The sequence below is a fragment of the Hesperophylax consimilis genome, chromosome 10, assembly GCF_061612785.1.
Source record: "Hesperophylax consimilis isolate HC1 chromosome 10, BYU_Hcon_1.0, whole genome shotgun sequence".
NCBI classification, from domain to species: domain Eukaryota; kingdom Metazoa; phylum Arthropoda; class Insecta; order Trichoptera; family Limnephilidae; genus Hesperophylax; species Hesperophylax consimilis.
In genome coordinates, this window is record NC_142845.1 from 36,551,499 (window position 1) to 36,566,289 (window position 14,791).

At 33.7% G+C, this 14,791-nt stretch overlaps 1 protein-coding gene across 7 annotated transcripts in view; it reads left to right on the forward strand.

The window, feature by feature from the left end:
* Window positions 1-9,016, forward strand: part of Chro (chromodomain-containing protein chromator) — a 49,128-nt gene extending 40,112 nt beyond the window's left edge. For 5 of the 7 annotated variants that reach the window (XM_089636905.1, XM_089636909.1, XM_089636908.1 and 2 more), the window contains 4 exons: window positions 283-576; window positions 1,900-2,017; window positions 4,339-5,441; window positions 6,732-9,015. In XM_089636905.1, coding sequence (XP_089493031.1) covers window positions 283-576; window positions 1,900-2,017; window positions 4,339-4,448 — 522 coding nt within the window. In that variant the 3' untranslated portion in view covers window positions 4,449-5,441; window positions 6,732-9,015. Of the gene's footprint in view, window positions 1-282; window positions 577-1,899; window positions 2,018-4,338; window positions 5,442-6,731 lie in introns of all 7 variants that reach the window. The other 2 variants (XM_089636907.1, XM_089636906.1) reach the window with 1 other exon arrangement.
* The last annotated feature ends 5,775 nt before the right edge of the window (window positions 9,017-14,791 follow it).

Below are 14,791 nucleotides of genomic sequence, written 5' to 3' on the forward strand. Positions count from 1 at the left end.
GCTCCAGTAGTTCAACACATAAATCTGTATAATGTCAGAGCTGATAATGGCTTCTTAATGACAACAGTTTGATTAGTGATTATTGTTGACCAAGTAAGTCACTATGAAACAAAATTGTCAAATCAAATAAATGCACCAACTAATGCGTACGCCCATTCCCCAATACCATAATCATAATTAATATCTTCAACTCACCCCTTCTAATATACTTTGTTTCTTACTAAATTTGTAAATGGCAACCATTCCTGTGCTGTTAAAAAAACTAACAAATTAAATTTCCAGGATGCCATTGACACCAAGGTGGTAAAGCGCCTATTCAGCGGCGATGACATGGATCCTCTGTCCTCCAACGAGCCCATCATGATCCAGGGCGCCGACGGCGTGCTGTACCAGGTGGCAGGCAAGAACGAGGAGGGTCAGACACTGCTGGTGGCGCAGGGCGGCCACGGCGCGCAGGACGGGGAGGGAGAGGAAGAGGGGGAGACAGGAGGACAGTGCATATACGTGGCGCAGCAGGACGGTGACGAGGTGCTCACCATTGACTCGGCGCAGCTGGCACATCTCATGCCCGAACATGTAAATATTATTTTCTAATTTAACCTTGTGGCTGCCATGCGCATATATATATGTGATTGAAGATACTGAGTCCTCGCTGCCACCTGCAAGCATACTTGATTTCAAATTAGTTTTAAGATATCTCGACTCTCTCCACATAGATGGCGCAAAAATCAAGCTTAAAAATTAATTTGAACTTTATCTAGCAACATCTCTAAATAAATGTACCAAATGATTTTGTTTTACTTGTGGAAAGACTTTGTCGAAGTGAAGACTACCATAATTCCCAGCTCAGCAGTTCAAAACTCCTAGTGTGTCGTTTAGTTTCTTCTTGTACATGGTATTTAGTGGTTTTTTTTTGTTAGATGAAAAATGTGAATTTGTGTTTTTTATTTTTGATTTAAATTTACATATTGTTTTATCACATTTAATTTATCTGTATTCTAATTTGTTTTCATTTTTTGTATTTTTGTACATTAACTCCATCCAGACCATGTCATCTTTGGGGATGCTGTGTATTTTGTTACATGAAGATTGTTGAATCTGATAAAAAATGTTACTTTTAATAACCTAAATCTTTGACATAATTAAGATGCGATGTAAGTGAAGAAGATACCTGGGAATTATTTTGCGATTTTGACCACAAATCTGAAAAAATACTCGGAGTAAAAACTGTTATGTTTGTTCAAACAGAAAACTTAGACTAAAAGCAAGAAAAGTGATTTCATTTATCATACATAGTGAATGTAATGTGCCATTACGTGTTTAGCCGTGCTCAACAATATTCCACGATAAAAATTGATATTTTTAAAAAATAAGTAGTCTAATTCAAATGCAGTACAATATAGTAATATAGTGTAATATTTTTCAATCTAAAATGTGTACAATGTTGGAGAATCTCTGTGGAAACCCATATAAGATGTGCATATTTATCATATTATCTCTTTATTTATTTGTATTAGTGAGCGATGGCGGGCCGCTTAGGTGTTTATTATTCAGACTTGCGTATGCTTAGCTCGGCGTATGCTACTTGAAAGAATGAATTTATTCAGGCAGCATATGGCTTAAAAATAAATTACATATGTACGGGTTAATAAATCAGGCCCAATCTCGGCTATGTGCATAAGTTTAACTGTTATCGCACAAAACTCATTCAAGCATTGTTTGTTGACGCATCTGAATACGATACCATGCTTATTGTTTTTGTCACCACCGGCTACAACCGGTGGTAAAACTCACATAGCCGGTCTTGCAAGCGCAATGACGATGTACATATTTTAATTTAAGCATGTTTTTTTGTTTCCTTGACTTTTCTGAAACTAAATTGATGCATTAAATGTTTAGGGAGGCAGCGACACCCTGACGGAAGCTCTGGGCCAGGTGGCCTTGCAGGTGGATGGAGAAGGAGACGATTCCACGCAGGTCATAGCGCAACTTGTGCAGGCTGATCCTCCCTCACCAGGTAACCAAACCAAAACCAACAGAGACACTGACTATTTTACCTTGTACGGTACAACTCTGTGGTGTTGACCTTGGAGCGCCAATTTGACCCCGCATATCGCAATCCCTGTAAATATTTACCTTGACTTCCGACACCTTGACTACAGCCTCTCGAAGTAGTTAAATAGTTCATGCTGACAATTTTATAGCTTTTTTTAAATTTATTTATTTTTATTTTTTATATATACAATAATATTATTATTGGGTTTATAAAAACAGTTTATTTTTAAACAAGTTCTGCTGTGTAATTATTATTACGCGTGACAGCTGTTTCGCCCTCTGAAGGCATTATCAAACTGTGGATAGCCCACTTACAGACGATACATTTATATTATATCTAGGTAGGTATTTTAATTTCAATTACTGATTTCTTAATTGAACTAACTAACTAACTAACTAACCATCACGCCGTTTCCCCGCAGGGGTAGGCAGAGAGGACGGACCGCCAAACAACTCGGTCTTGGCACACACTCCTTGCCTCATTCACATTCATACATCGTCTCATACATACTCTTCTATTATTCTGACTCTTGACATGGCCCGACTCGAGTATCTGATTCACTTGATCGTGCCATGTCTTCCTCGGGCGTCCCCGACTTCTGCTACCATTCACATTTGCATCATATATCCTCCTTACACTCCTATCTTCGCTCATTCGCTCTACATGCCCAAACCATCTAAGCATACCTTTCTTAATCTTACTCATTACGCTTACATCAGCCTTGCACTCTTTGCGGATCTCCACATTCCTCACACGATCAAACATGGTTTTACCACACATACGCCTCAGGGATCTCATTTCAACAGCATTTAATCTACTTTCATCCTTTCTTTGCCAGTTCCATGCCTCACTTCCATACATCAAGGAAGGTACCAGCACTCCGTTGTGGACTGCTAACTTCGCTTCTTTGGACAATTTTTTGTTAGCGCCTACGGCGTTTAGTCCTCCATTAACGGAATTACCTGCATTTACCCTTCTTTCGATATCTCTGTCAGCCTTCCCATCTCTCGTAAACATACTTCCTAAATACACAAACTCATCCACCTGCTCCAAGTATTCCCCATTCACAATTATATTGCACACTGTTTTCGTACTCTCTCTTTCAAACACCATTACTTTAGACTTACTTACATTCATCATTAACTCATTCTTCATGCATACTTCGTTCATCCTAGACACGAGAGACTGTAGATCATCTATACTATTAGCAATCAGCACCGCATCATCAGCATACAACAGGCAACATGCAACAGGCAACAGGCAACATCTTAATTGATTTCTGTGTAAAAATGTTAGAAATTATTGATGGTTATTACCCTAGTAAAGTTTCCCCAATTAGTGTAATGTTTAAATTTGACTGAATGTCTTAATGTTAGTTATTCCCAAACGATGACTCATAGGGTTATTTTAATAGTATAATTAAGTACTTCAATGTGCACTCGTATTTGCACTAGGTTTGAAGATATCTAGTAGGGGTAAACGAATTATATTGGTTTGTTCATTAATTAGAATAGCTTTCGGATTATTCGAATTTTTGTTAATTTCTAACTGCTCTAAAAGATTCAGTTTACGGCCTTTATTTTGTACGTGTAACGGAGTTGGTTTATTATTATCATTAAGTGAGTGATTTTCATCTAGGAGATGTTTGGCAAATTGAGATTGTATTTTATTATTATTTTTAAAAGATCTTATATCTGCCTTCAGAGCCTTCAGAGGGCGAAACAGCTGTCACGCGTAATAATAATTACACAGCAGAACTTGTTTAAAAATAAACTTTTTTTATAAACCCAATAATAATATTATTGTATATATAAAAAAATAAAATGGAGTTCTACAAATTAAACTTAATAACAATAAATTATAGCTTTTTCTTCATTTCACCACAATGTCCGCTTTCTCTTAAAACTGAATGAAAATTAATACTTAATCACATTACTGAGAAAATAGTGGATATGAGCTACATTTTAATTTGACGATTACTTAGTTTGGTTGGCGAAAGCCTTCTTTCTTTAAGAACTTGCTGAAGCATCCAGCGTTGCCCGGGCTTTATTCCGCTTTAAGGGGTGGGAAAAGGGAATGGAGGTGGTTTTTAGAAATCTCACGTAGACATTGATCTTCCTTTTGTTTTGAAGTGTACAAAATTTCATCAATCTCGGATAAAAATTGTAGATTTGTTTAAAAAAACCCTTCTTTATATAATACTAAGCTGACGTTTACCCTGCGTTGCTCGCTATATTCTCGTAGCTTCATAATGAGTTTTAATGAAATAATGTTATTTCCAGGTGGCACGAGGAAGGTGGTCCTCCTTCTACCTGACGGCAGTCTGACCATGACGGAACTGGACAACGAACAGTACCTCTCCATCACGGACGGTGACAAGTCACAAGAGTGAAGGGAAAATACACCATAGTCGGTACTACACATCCAAATCTTCAGTAAACAGAGTCACAGCGCAGACTTTGAGAGGATTCCATCAGTTTTAGCCGGAGTGATTATGAAACAACACTATTCACCCATTTTTCCAAACGCTTCCCGGGATGCTGACAGAGGACGTATTCTTCCTGAAAGGAATGATAAAATGCATTTACATGTCTCTGAGGTTTGAGTCTGAATAAGAGATAAAGGTCTCCAATGTGGAAAGCATTAGATAATATTATTTCTCAACAAATAATATCACGGAACATTGTAGTGAGTTGGGACGGTTGTATTGTGTAAATAGTAATATAGTTTAGCATTGTTAATTTAGGCGCTTTTAAATGGACGTTACTTGACTTATTTGCTATATTATTTTTTTCAAACTGTGGTTTTAAAGTACCTTATGATTTTAAATGAAATACTGGATTAAGTTTGTGAAAATATTGTATAACTTTGATGTAAATTTTAAATAATACTAGTGATGCAGCAAGAGTTATATCATATAAGATTTGAAGTTTAATTATTTATACTTGCATATGATAATGGAGAAAACATTTGATTGATTTCACCACTGGTAAGAATGTAATAAGAATTTTCTGATCTCACAGAATTCCCAGAGGTTTGGGATCCGGCCGGTGGCCAGAATATAATACCTGTTCTTGTTTTAAGTTGTCCACAAATTGTTCTGACCAAAGAAATAACTAAGTAATTGATAATTGTTGTCGGTTGATTTTTGGGTTGTTAAGCCATGTTCTAATTTATGATGGTCGATTTACGGACTGCGAAAATCTTAAAAATCATATCCAAACTGATCGTTGTTACAAAGTGTCCATTTTATCATACATACCTACATTTTCAAATAGTAAAACAAATTGTTTTTATTTTCTGTATAAAATGATTTAAGAATCCTAAATTAGAATGGGGTATTTTCCCAAATGTTTCTGGCTTTCACCCTTTAAGGGTGTTCTAGGCCAGTGTTCCGCAAACTTTTTATGTTCACGGTACACCTAACTAATCAAGAAATTTTAACGGTACACCAAAGAAAAAAAAAACAAGGTAAATTTTGGATAGGATTGGCTAGGCTTATTACGAATAACGGCGAACTTTGAGGTTAAACTACGAAAGCTTCATGTCATCACAATTTAAAAAAACATCCCAGGTTTTGAATGGTTTGTTTGGCAAAGCAGGGTTTGTCTAGCCGGGTTTGTGTAATTATGATTGATATTTATCACATAACAGTGACAGAATGACCGCGAACTGTCACCGAATCGGTTCAAGAAGTGAATTTTAATTTTACGCAATTGATAATTAAAATGCATCTTTTTCCGCCGCCACCAAGCCAAAAAGTTTCCTTTTATGGTAATTACGGCATATCTAAAGTTTTTTTCTAAAAATTATCCGTAATAAGCGTGGCCACTCCGAACCAAAATTTACCAAAAGCAATATTTTATTGATATTTATTATTAAAATCAATATAACATGAAAAGATGTTTAATGCGAAATGTGAGCCTGTTTAACTGAACACAGACAATCAAACTCTGTTTCAGAAAATTTTAATTTTAGTGTCTGATCAGTTTAAGCTCCATGAACTCTTCCTACTCGTTTATAGGTAAATGTCCAAGGGAAATGTTTTCCGAAAATGGATTTCTTACCCAGTCCATAGGTTGCAGGTCACACTTAAGAAAATATGAGTTCATTTTTTCTGCTAACAGCTCCAAGTGTTTCACTATCAAAGCCTGCACTTTTTTTCTGAATCGGCAGCCATGACATTTGGAAACATTTCGTTACTACCATTGGTAGTGTGGCTGATCCATAGCACCAACTTAGCGCGAAAGCTTTCAATCTTGTCCGAAGACGTTAAAATGTTACAATTTCTTCCTTGATTTTTTTTTTCAGGTCATTTAATTGAGCGAATTAAATTAAAATTTATGTTGAAATCTTTTAAAATCTTTTTTAATGTTATGTTGTCACGCGCATGCACCCCGATAGCTCGTGCGCAATCACGTGTTAATGTATAGCATATAGCACCCCACTTATGTAGTGTAGCACACGTGATAATGTAGCGTAGCGGCGTAGCACATGGCCACCTCGCAGCGATCGAGTCCCACCCACGCCACCTCCGGCCGCCGCGCCGCACAGAAAAGTAAAGACCGATTTACAGAGCACTTTGTGAGAAGTGACGCGGGACTCGCGGCACACTTACAAATGGCCACGGCACACCAGTGTGCCGCGGAGCACACTTTGCGGAACACTGTTCTAGGCCATTTCAAATAATGGAGAGGGGGAAGGTGAATTTATACATTAATACTGTTTAAATTGGAAAATTTCAAATTGGAGTCCAATTCAGACTTAGAAGAGATGAGTTACTGTACTGTCAAAATAGTGTTGAAGATTTAAAGATTATTTTACTGATCTGATTGTCCTACAAAAAATAAGTCGTTTTAATATTTTCATTTATGATTATTGATTTTAAAAATGATCTAAAACCGCACATTCCTAAACAGCTCGTGCTGGAAATGTCATTATGTTGTAGAAAACACTACTGGCTGGCAAGACGACTGTCACCGATGCTGGCCAGCATGTCGTCGCTAACACCACATTCATGAACATGTCGTGGTGGCAAATTAAAAATGGCAGTTTTTAATTGTTGAAAACATTTTTCTACAACAACATAAAAAATAAAATAAAACACAATAATAATTGAATTTCTTTCAATGATAAAAAGAAACTGTGAAAATACCCTTTTCTTGTTGCATCACTAACTTAACTTGCCCCAAAGCATTACATGTGTATATTATTTTTGCTTCAATATATTTTCAAGTTAATGAATTCTCAGTCCAACTTGACGGATAATATTGATATTTTGTAAGAAAATGTGCCTTGTGAAAATAATTATCATAAAATTTAATATAGTAAGATAAGGGCTCTGCTCCACTAACCTGCTAGCCGTGCGCAACTACATCCTTCCCCCTGCTTCCGCAGCGTCAGTCGTACGGTAGAGATGTAACGGAAGCAGAAGCGGGTATTATTATTTTTATTTTACGGAACAGCGTGGAGATGGAATTAAGAAAAGAAACGAGAGAAATAATAAAAATGCAAGCAAGTGGCGTAATTCAGTGGCGTTGTTTCTTCTAGACTTTGGCTTGGGGGTTCGTGGAATAGAGCCCTAATTCAGTTATTTTATATTGTTAGACACAGCTTACTCTGCAGGTCTGTGACCTGCTCTCGAATGAACCCGAAGTTACCTAGAAATGCAAGAAGGCTCACAATATAAGATATTTGCATGCACATTTTATTTGATCTATTACATTATATAATGTTTATCTTTTTTAAATTAAATTGTTTCTTTTTTTTTAACTTTTAGATTTACATTTGCAATGTATTTGTCTTTAACCAAATATTGATATTTAAACAATGTCCTAAAGCTTAGCAAGCAATGCGATTAAACACAGCGGTTTTGAAATTTCATGGCGTTACTGAAATAGAATTATGTAAAAACTCCAGCCGCAGTGCGTGTTTGTACGTGGTTGTATGTGGCGTTTTCAGCTATTCCAAAACCGCTGCAATAATCGCAGTGCGTGCCAAGCCTTAGATTTTAAATACACTATTATTGTAAACAAGACGAGTTTCCATATAGACAGCAGTAAAAATACTGCATTTATTTGCTTCAAGTATATTCTGAATCTGGGATGGGCGAACAGAAAAAAGTGTATAGTATGTACTTATTTTTAAGCAATTCTCCAAAAACTTTTATTTTTGTCCCATCTGTATGATTGAAAATAAAAAGTGCCAAAATTTTTGAGAGTTATTTATAGATTGTGAATCACCCAAAAATTATTGCATTGTCGGCTTGCTGCAAAAAAGCGCAAAATCTCATTTTGTGAAATGTGATTTGAGATTTTTGTGGTTTCATTTAACCACTGCAAAGAGTCCTTCACAAGGAAACCAGAAAAAATAATGATACAGTAGAACCCCGTAATTCGAAATTTACGCTGAACAATTCGAAAATTTTTATCATACAAAATGGTTTTGTAATTCGTAATTCGAAATTTGTTTGTGTAATTCGAAAGAATTAGAAATCATAAAATTTCGTAAATCTGAAAGACAGCCTTGGCGGTAAAATGCTGAAAAAAATATTTTTACGTGGTGGTTATACATCGTCCTAATTAGTATTATTATTTTCTAAATCTGAATTGATTTAGACCGGAATGTCATATTCTTCCAATTTATTTCAAATATCCCAGTTTGAAGGGCCGAGAAGATTCGTTTTCACAGAAATATGTGGTATTTTTAAGAATTTACTTATATCTGAATTTAAAAGGCTGGCCGCAACTAAAATCGGCTGATAAAATTCGATTTACGCAGAAATATATCATATTTTTACGAATTTACAGAAGATATCTGATAAAGGGTCGGCTGCGAAATTTTGATTGACGTGTAAGCATGATGGATTTTTATGAATTTACTTTGAAAAACTGAACTTGAAGGGTGCTGGCTGTGTTGAAAATCTGATGTGAAATTTGAATTTATGTTTTTTTTTTTTTTTTTAACACTAGGTTTAAAGAACATATAAGATCTTTTAAAAATAATAATAAAATGCAATCTCAATTTGCCAAACATCTCCTAGATGAAAATCACTCACTTAATGATAATAATAAACCAACTCCATTACACGTACAAAATAAAGGCCGTAAACTGAATCTTTTAGAGCAGTTAGAAATTAACAAAAACTCTAATATTCCGAAAGCTATTCTAATTAATGAACAAACAAATATAATTCGTTCACCCCTACTAGATATCTTCAAACCTAATGCAAATATGAGTGCACTATGAAGTACTTAATTATGCTATTAAAATAACCCTATGAGTCATCGTTTGGGAATAACTAACATAAAGACATTCAGTCAAATTTAAACATTACACTAATTGGGGAAACTTTGCTGGGGTAACAACCATTAATAATTTTTAATATTTTACTTAGAAATCAATTAAGCGCTTGTTATATGATAGCGAAATTTCGCAAACTGTCAAAATGTCTTCATTTTTATGTCACTAGAGGGCGGTAGTTGTACATTAATGAACTTGTTAAAATATAACGTCACACGTGCGTTTGTCGCAAAGCAATGAACGTATAATATGAATGTGAAATATTAAGTAAAACAAACAACTTAGTAAAAAAGTATGACTTATTTGCAGAACCTACTATTTTGGTAAAGCATTTAATTTGACATTTTTTATAAATGTTTCATCATTCACTTGCTGTTGTCATTAGTGTTGAGGAACATTTCCGATACATATAGTTTGTTTTACACGGTGTTCGGAAACTCGTGGTATAAACGGTAAAACCCTTTATAGGTCATAAGCTAAAAACGGATAGTTTTGAAACCTGCAACATTAAGGTTTATATTTCTTTATGTTTACAAGTTATAAGCCCTTGGGTTGTAATCATTCTGAGGTAACGCACAGAGGTCTTGAATCGAACCAACCGCCCAAAGTTCTCACATGTTGAGTAAATTTACGAAAATCGCGTCCTGGTCAGTTTCTCTATAAAATTATCAAAGCAGTTATTCATTTATTGTCAATTTTGGGTTATGACTTTTTTTATTTGAGCTTTCGTTTTCGAGAAAATCGAAGGTGGATTTATTTGGTAAATTTCTTAATTTTATATTTGATAGAATATCTATACATATTAATACCATCATTAATAAATTGACCTCGAGAAATGAAAGAAATTTTATTTTTTTATTTATATATTTGTTAAATTATTCTGTGTTATTTAGTACAACTAAACAATAATCTTTTTTCATTTATTCGTTACTTGAAGCATACCTTGTTTGGAGTATTTTTTCCGGCTGCCATGGATAAATCATAATATTGATCTACAAAGAGAAAAATAATATTGGTAATTTTTGGTTCAATTACCAAACGTGCCCTATGATAAAACGTTCACTCTCCCACTTGGTCAGAGCGCGTAAAGACAATGAATTCTCTCACACACACTTGCATAAAGATGCCGCCAGTAAACAACATGACGTTAGTGCTAACCGTTAGGAAAAGGAACGCATATTAAATGTTGAGTTTTAAAATATGACACTTGAAAAAATACAATACGTCAAATTTACATGAAAAAAGAGAATTTGTGAGTAATTACTGTTTTTGTAGCTTCATTAGATTATTGCAATGCTTCAAGTGAGTCGGTATTCTACTTTTAGACCCATTAATGAAACATTTTGATGGCATTTTCGAAATATATACGCCGTGAAACAGGGAGCGATAGCTTCAGTACCGTTCACGGGGGCTTCTCACCCGTAATAAGTAAAATACTGTGAAATGTCTTGAAAATTTGGTGCAAGATGAAGTATTTATTTAATTGTTAATATCCACAGATATCATAACGATAATAAGAGGCCGTACTTCTACAGATGTGTGTATTATATACATATTTTAAATTAAAAATATTGTGTAAAAGCGTTTTTAATGCGATAATCATGGATCGAAGTTTTAAAAGTGGGTTGTATGGTGTATCAATGTTTTTATTTTTTATAGTCGAATGCCTACAACAACTACAAAAAAAAATAGGCAGACTGAAAAATAATAGTCCATTAATTGGTATAAAAAAATATGAAGTCTGAGAATGACATACGAAAGGTAGTATTAAGCCGTTTTAGGGAGCTGTTTTCCAGCAAATCACCATTATGCCCTATAACCCACTCTTAAGAAATCAGTAAATGAAATTAAAATACCTACCTAGAAATAATATAAATGTATCGTCTGTAAGTGGGCTACCCACAGTTTGATAATGCCTTTAGAGGGCGAAACAGCTGTCACGCGTAATAATAATTACACAGCAGAACTTGTTTAAAAATAAACTGTTTTTATAAACCCAATAACAATATTATTGAATATATAAAAAATAAAAAAATAAAATGGAGTTCTACAAATTAAACTTAATAACAATAAATAAATTTGAATTTATGCATATGTACATCTGATTTTTACGAATTTACTTCGAATATGTGTTTAAAAGGCAGGCTGAGACGGAAATTGGCCGCAAAATCTCGAATTATCCGGAAATATATCGTATTTTTACGAATTTGTGTCGTACATCCGAATTTAAAGCTCCGGCCGAGACGGTAATAGGCCGTGAAAATTTGATTTATGCGGAAATGTATGGTATTTTTATGAATTTACTTTGAATAGCTTAACTTGAAGGGGCAACCGCGGAGGCAATCGGCTGCGAAAATTCTATTTACACGGGAATAATTAGTATTATTACGAATTTACTCTAAAGATACTACCCGAATTTGAAGGGGCAGCTGAGGAACTAGATTTTCAGCATTTTTTTTTTCATAAAATTTCAAATTACATGGGGATTTGTTAATTAGAAATTTGATTTATGATGTCCCGTGGATATCGAATTGACGAGGTTCTACTGTAATAATAATCTGGATAATTTGTTTTGCCCCATTTTTACAAACGCTGTACTATTTATGATGAGTTCCTAGGACCTATCTCATTTTGTTAATTTATTGCGCTGAAATAAAATTTAAAAAATTATATGTACATACATATTTAATTTTGTTTAAATGCTACTAAAATGTCCTTTAATTGGCAGCATGTTAGTAGATAAGGAAGATAAGGTTTTTTGTTTTTGGCAGCAAGCCGATGATCAATCCAGCGTTAAACCACCTAAAAGCTCATTTATGATTGTCATTAATTTAAAAATTTTTGTATTGTTAAAATTTAAAGACTAGATTTAAATATATATTTCTTTGTATTCACAATTAAATACATTAGATTATAAAATTTGCTTTATTTCTGTTTCTAAGCCAAGGAAATAAAAAAACTACTTATTACATAATAAAAATACATACAGGGGGTAAAGTGCACTAACTTCGATGGTAGGAGTAAAAATATATACAGGTATCCAGGGGTGAAGAGCACTAACTTCGATGGTAGGAAAAAAGATAAATAACTTTTTTCTGAAATTCCTACTTTCCTTCAATACAAAAAGACACCTACTAAAAATCCTTAGAGTGAGGTACAAACTTACACGATAAATTCATTCAGAACTTGCCAAAAAATGACGATGCTGCATATTTGTGATTGGCCCGTATCCATGAAAACCGCAATATAATAAACACAATAACATTAGACCGAGAGTTCGACGTTTACAATGTACTACAATATTCTATGTTTTAACCCTTAGGAGCCTGCAAGAATATTTAATAAATAAAAATACATTTTTGTTAAGGCCATCATGAAGACAATACCATACTTGATAAAGTGACATTTTGATTTTTGTGTTTAACGAACCCAATATAAGTAATATCCAAAAGTAAAATGAATGCATAAGGTGAACACTGCAATTGAAGTGCTTCGTGATGTTTATGGACACAATTCTTTAACACTGCAACTGCAGTGCTCCGGCTCCTGAGGGTTAAACCAAATTCAAAAAGAGAAATGTACTAAAATAACAAAATGTAGTTACACTTTAAACGATAAAATTATTTATAACTATTAATCACTTCCATGTGCATTTCCATCATGCAGCCTGTAAACAATGAATGTCTGCCCGTTCTTTATGGGTAAAGCCAGGCATCGTCACAGTAATTAAAATTACACCAAAAGAAACACTTTTTTTTTTTTTTTTTTTTTTAATATTTTTATTTATTTTATAAAATACAGTATAATGTTTAAATTTACATAGTAAGAGCATATTTCAATAAAAATTAACATGTTTACCTTTACAAGAGTCTAAAACTCGTGTGTAAAGGGAAAATAATAAAAACTTAACATACATATGTAAATAGAAGAAAAAAAGAATCATAAAAACATATAAAGTGAAGAGATTTTAGTTTTTTTATACAATAATTTATAAAATAATATAGTGAGATATCATCGTCATTCTAATTCGTTAAATTATTTATTGTAGTGAAGTTAATTTTATTTTTAAATTTATTAAAATCCGGTTCTAATCTCATCTCAGTCGTTAATTTATTAAACCATACCACTCCAGTGTACGTGTAATAGTGTTGTGCAAAACTGGTAAACACAATTTTAAAAGATGGGTAAGTCTACAATTAAATAAGCACAATGTTGAAAGTAAGTCTTTTGAGAAAACATGCACTAATAAAGATGTTTAAGTCTTAATTAAATACACACTAGATAAAGGCGCAAAACATTAACAAGTATTGATTAAAACAATCAAGTTTTTTTAAGTCAAACACTGCTAGGTACGTTAAATTATCAGATCTACTTTGCGAATAAAATAAATGTTAATTATTTTTTTATACACATACCCTTTGTGCTATGCATAAAAAATCTTGTCTTAAAACATTAGTTTACCAAAAAAAAATAAAAAAATTAATAGTTGACAAGTTCTAGTATCTTCACCACAGACATATGAATATTAATAGACGAGAAGTTAAAGGCGAGGGGTTAAACCATGAGTTGCGGGACGCAGAGAAGAAAGCTGACTGTGATTCGTCAATAAATCAATCTGACAGTAAATAGGCATCTCGCATTATAATATCACCATTTACTTCTTAAAAGTAAAATCTGCTTTTGAATGAATAGACATTTTTATATGGGAGCGCAAATTACTATTGTTTACGTATTTAGTTAAGACACTTTTATAAATGTTCATAATTTACTTCCCAGCAACCAACCATGAGCATACTTGAGAATCGCTACATTCGACCAATGTTGGAGGGTTGTCACAACCGCTCTGTTCCTATTAATAATAAAATAATGAAATCTTTAAGAAAATATATAACATTTCACTTTTAAGAAGATAATAGAAATGTAAAACAACTAAAAAAACAAATGAAATTATATACACACAGCTTTTACCAGCGATTCCTAAGAGTATTTGGAGTAAAAATTTGGACATCATTTTGCCGTCCGATGACACTTTTTCAATTAAAAACAAAAACATGTTTTTCTATCACACATCGCCACTCGGTATAACCTAGCGCATTACGTGATATGCACTCCTTCTCGTTCCAGCAGTACCGTACATACGAAACAAGCGCATACCTAACACGTGGTCCATTGCGACGTGTGATAGTATAATCCAATAATAATAATAATAATAATTTGTATAAGGATAATTTGTAGAGCGCCGTTTTTGTGAAAAATCACCTCAAGGGCGCTGTACAATTTATTTCCTAGGATCTACATTTGTTATTTAGAAAAGATACCAAAACATACTTACCTGGCAAGTCACTTCCGACAAACACACTTATATTAAAAAGTTTATGCTTATAAAAGATAAAACTGCACGCAGAGGACACTATATCAAAAAACACTGGTCAT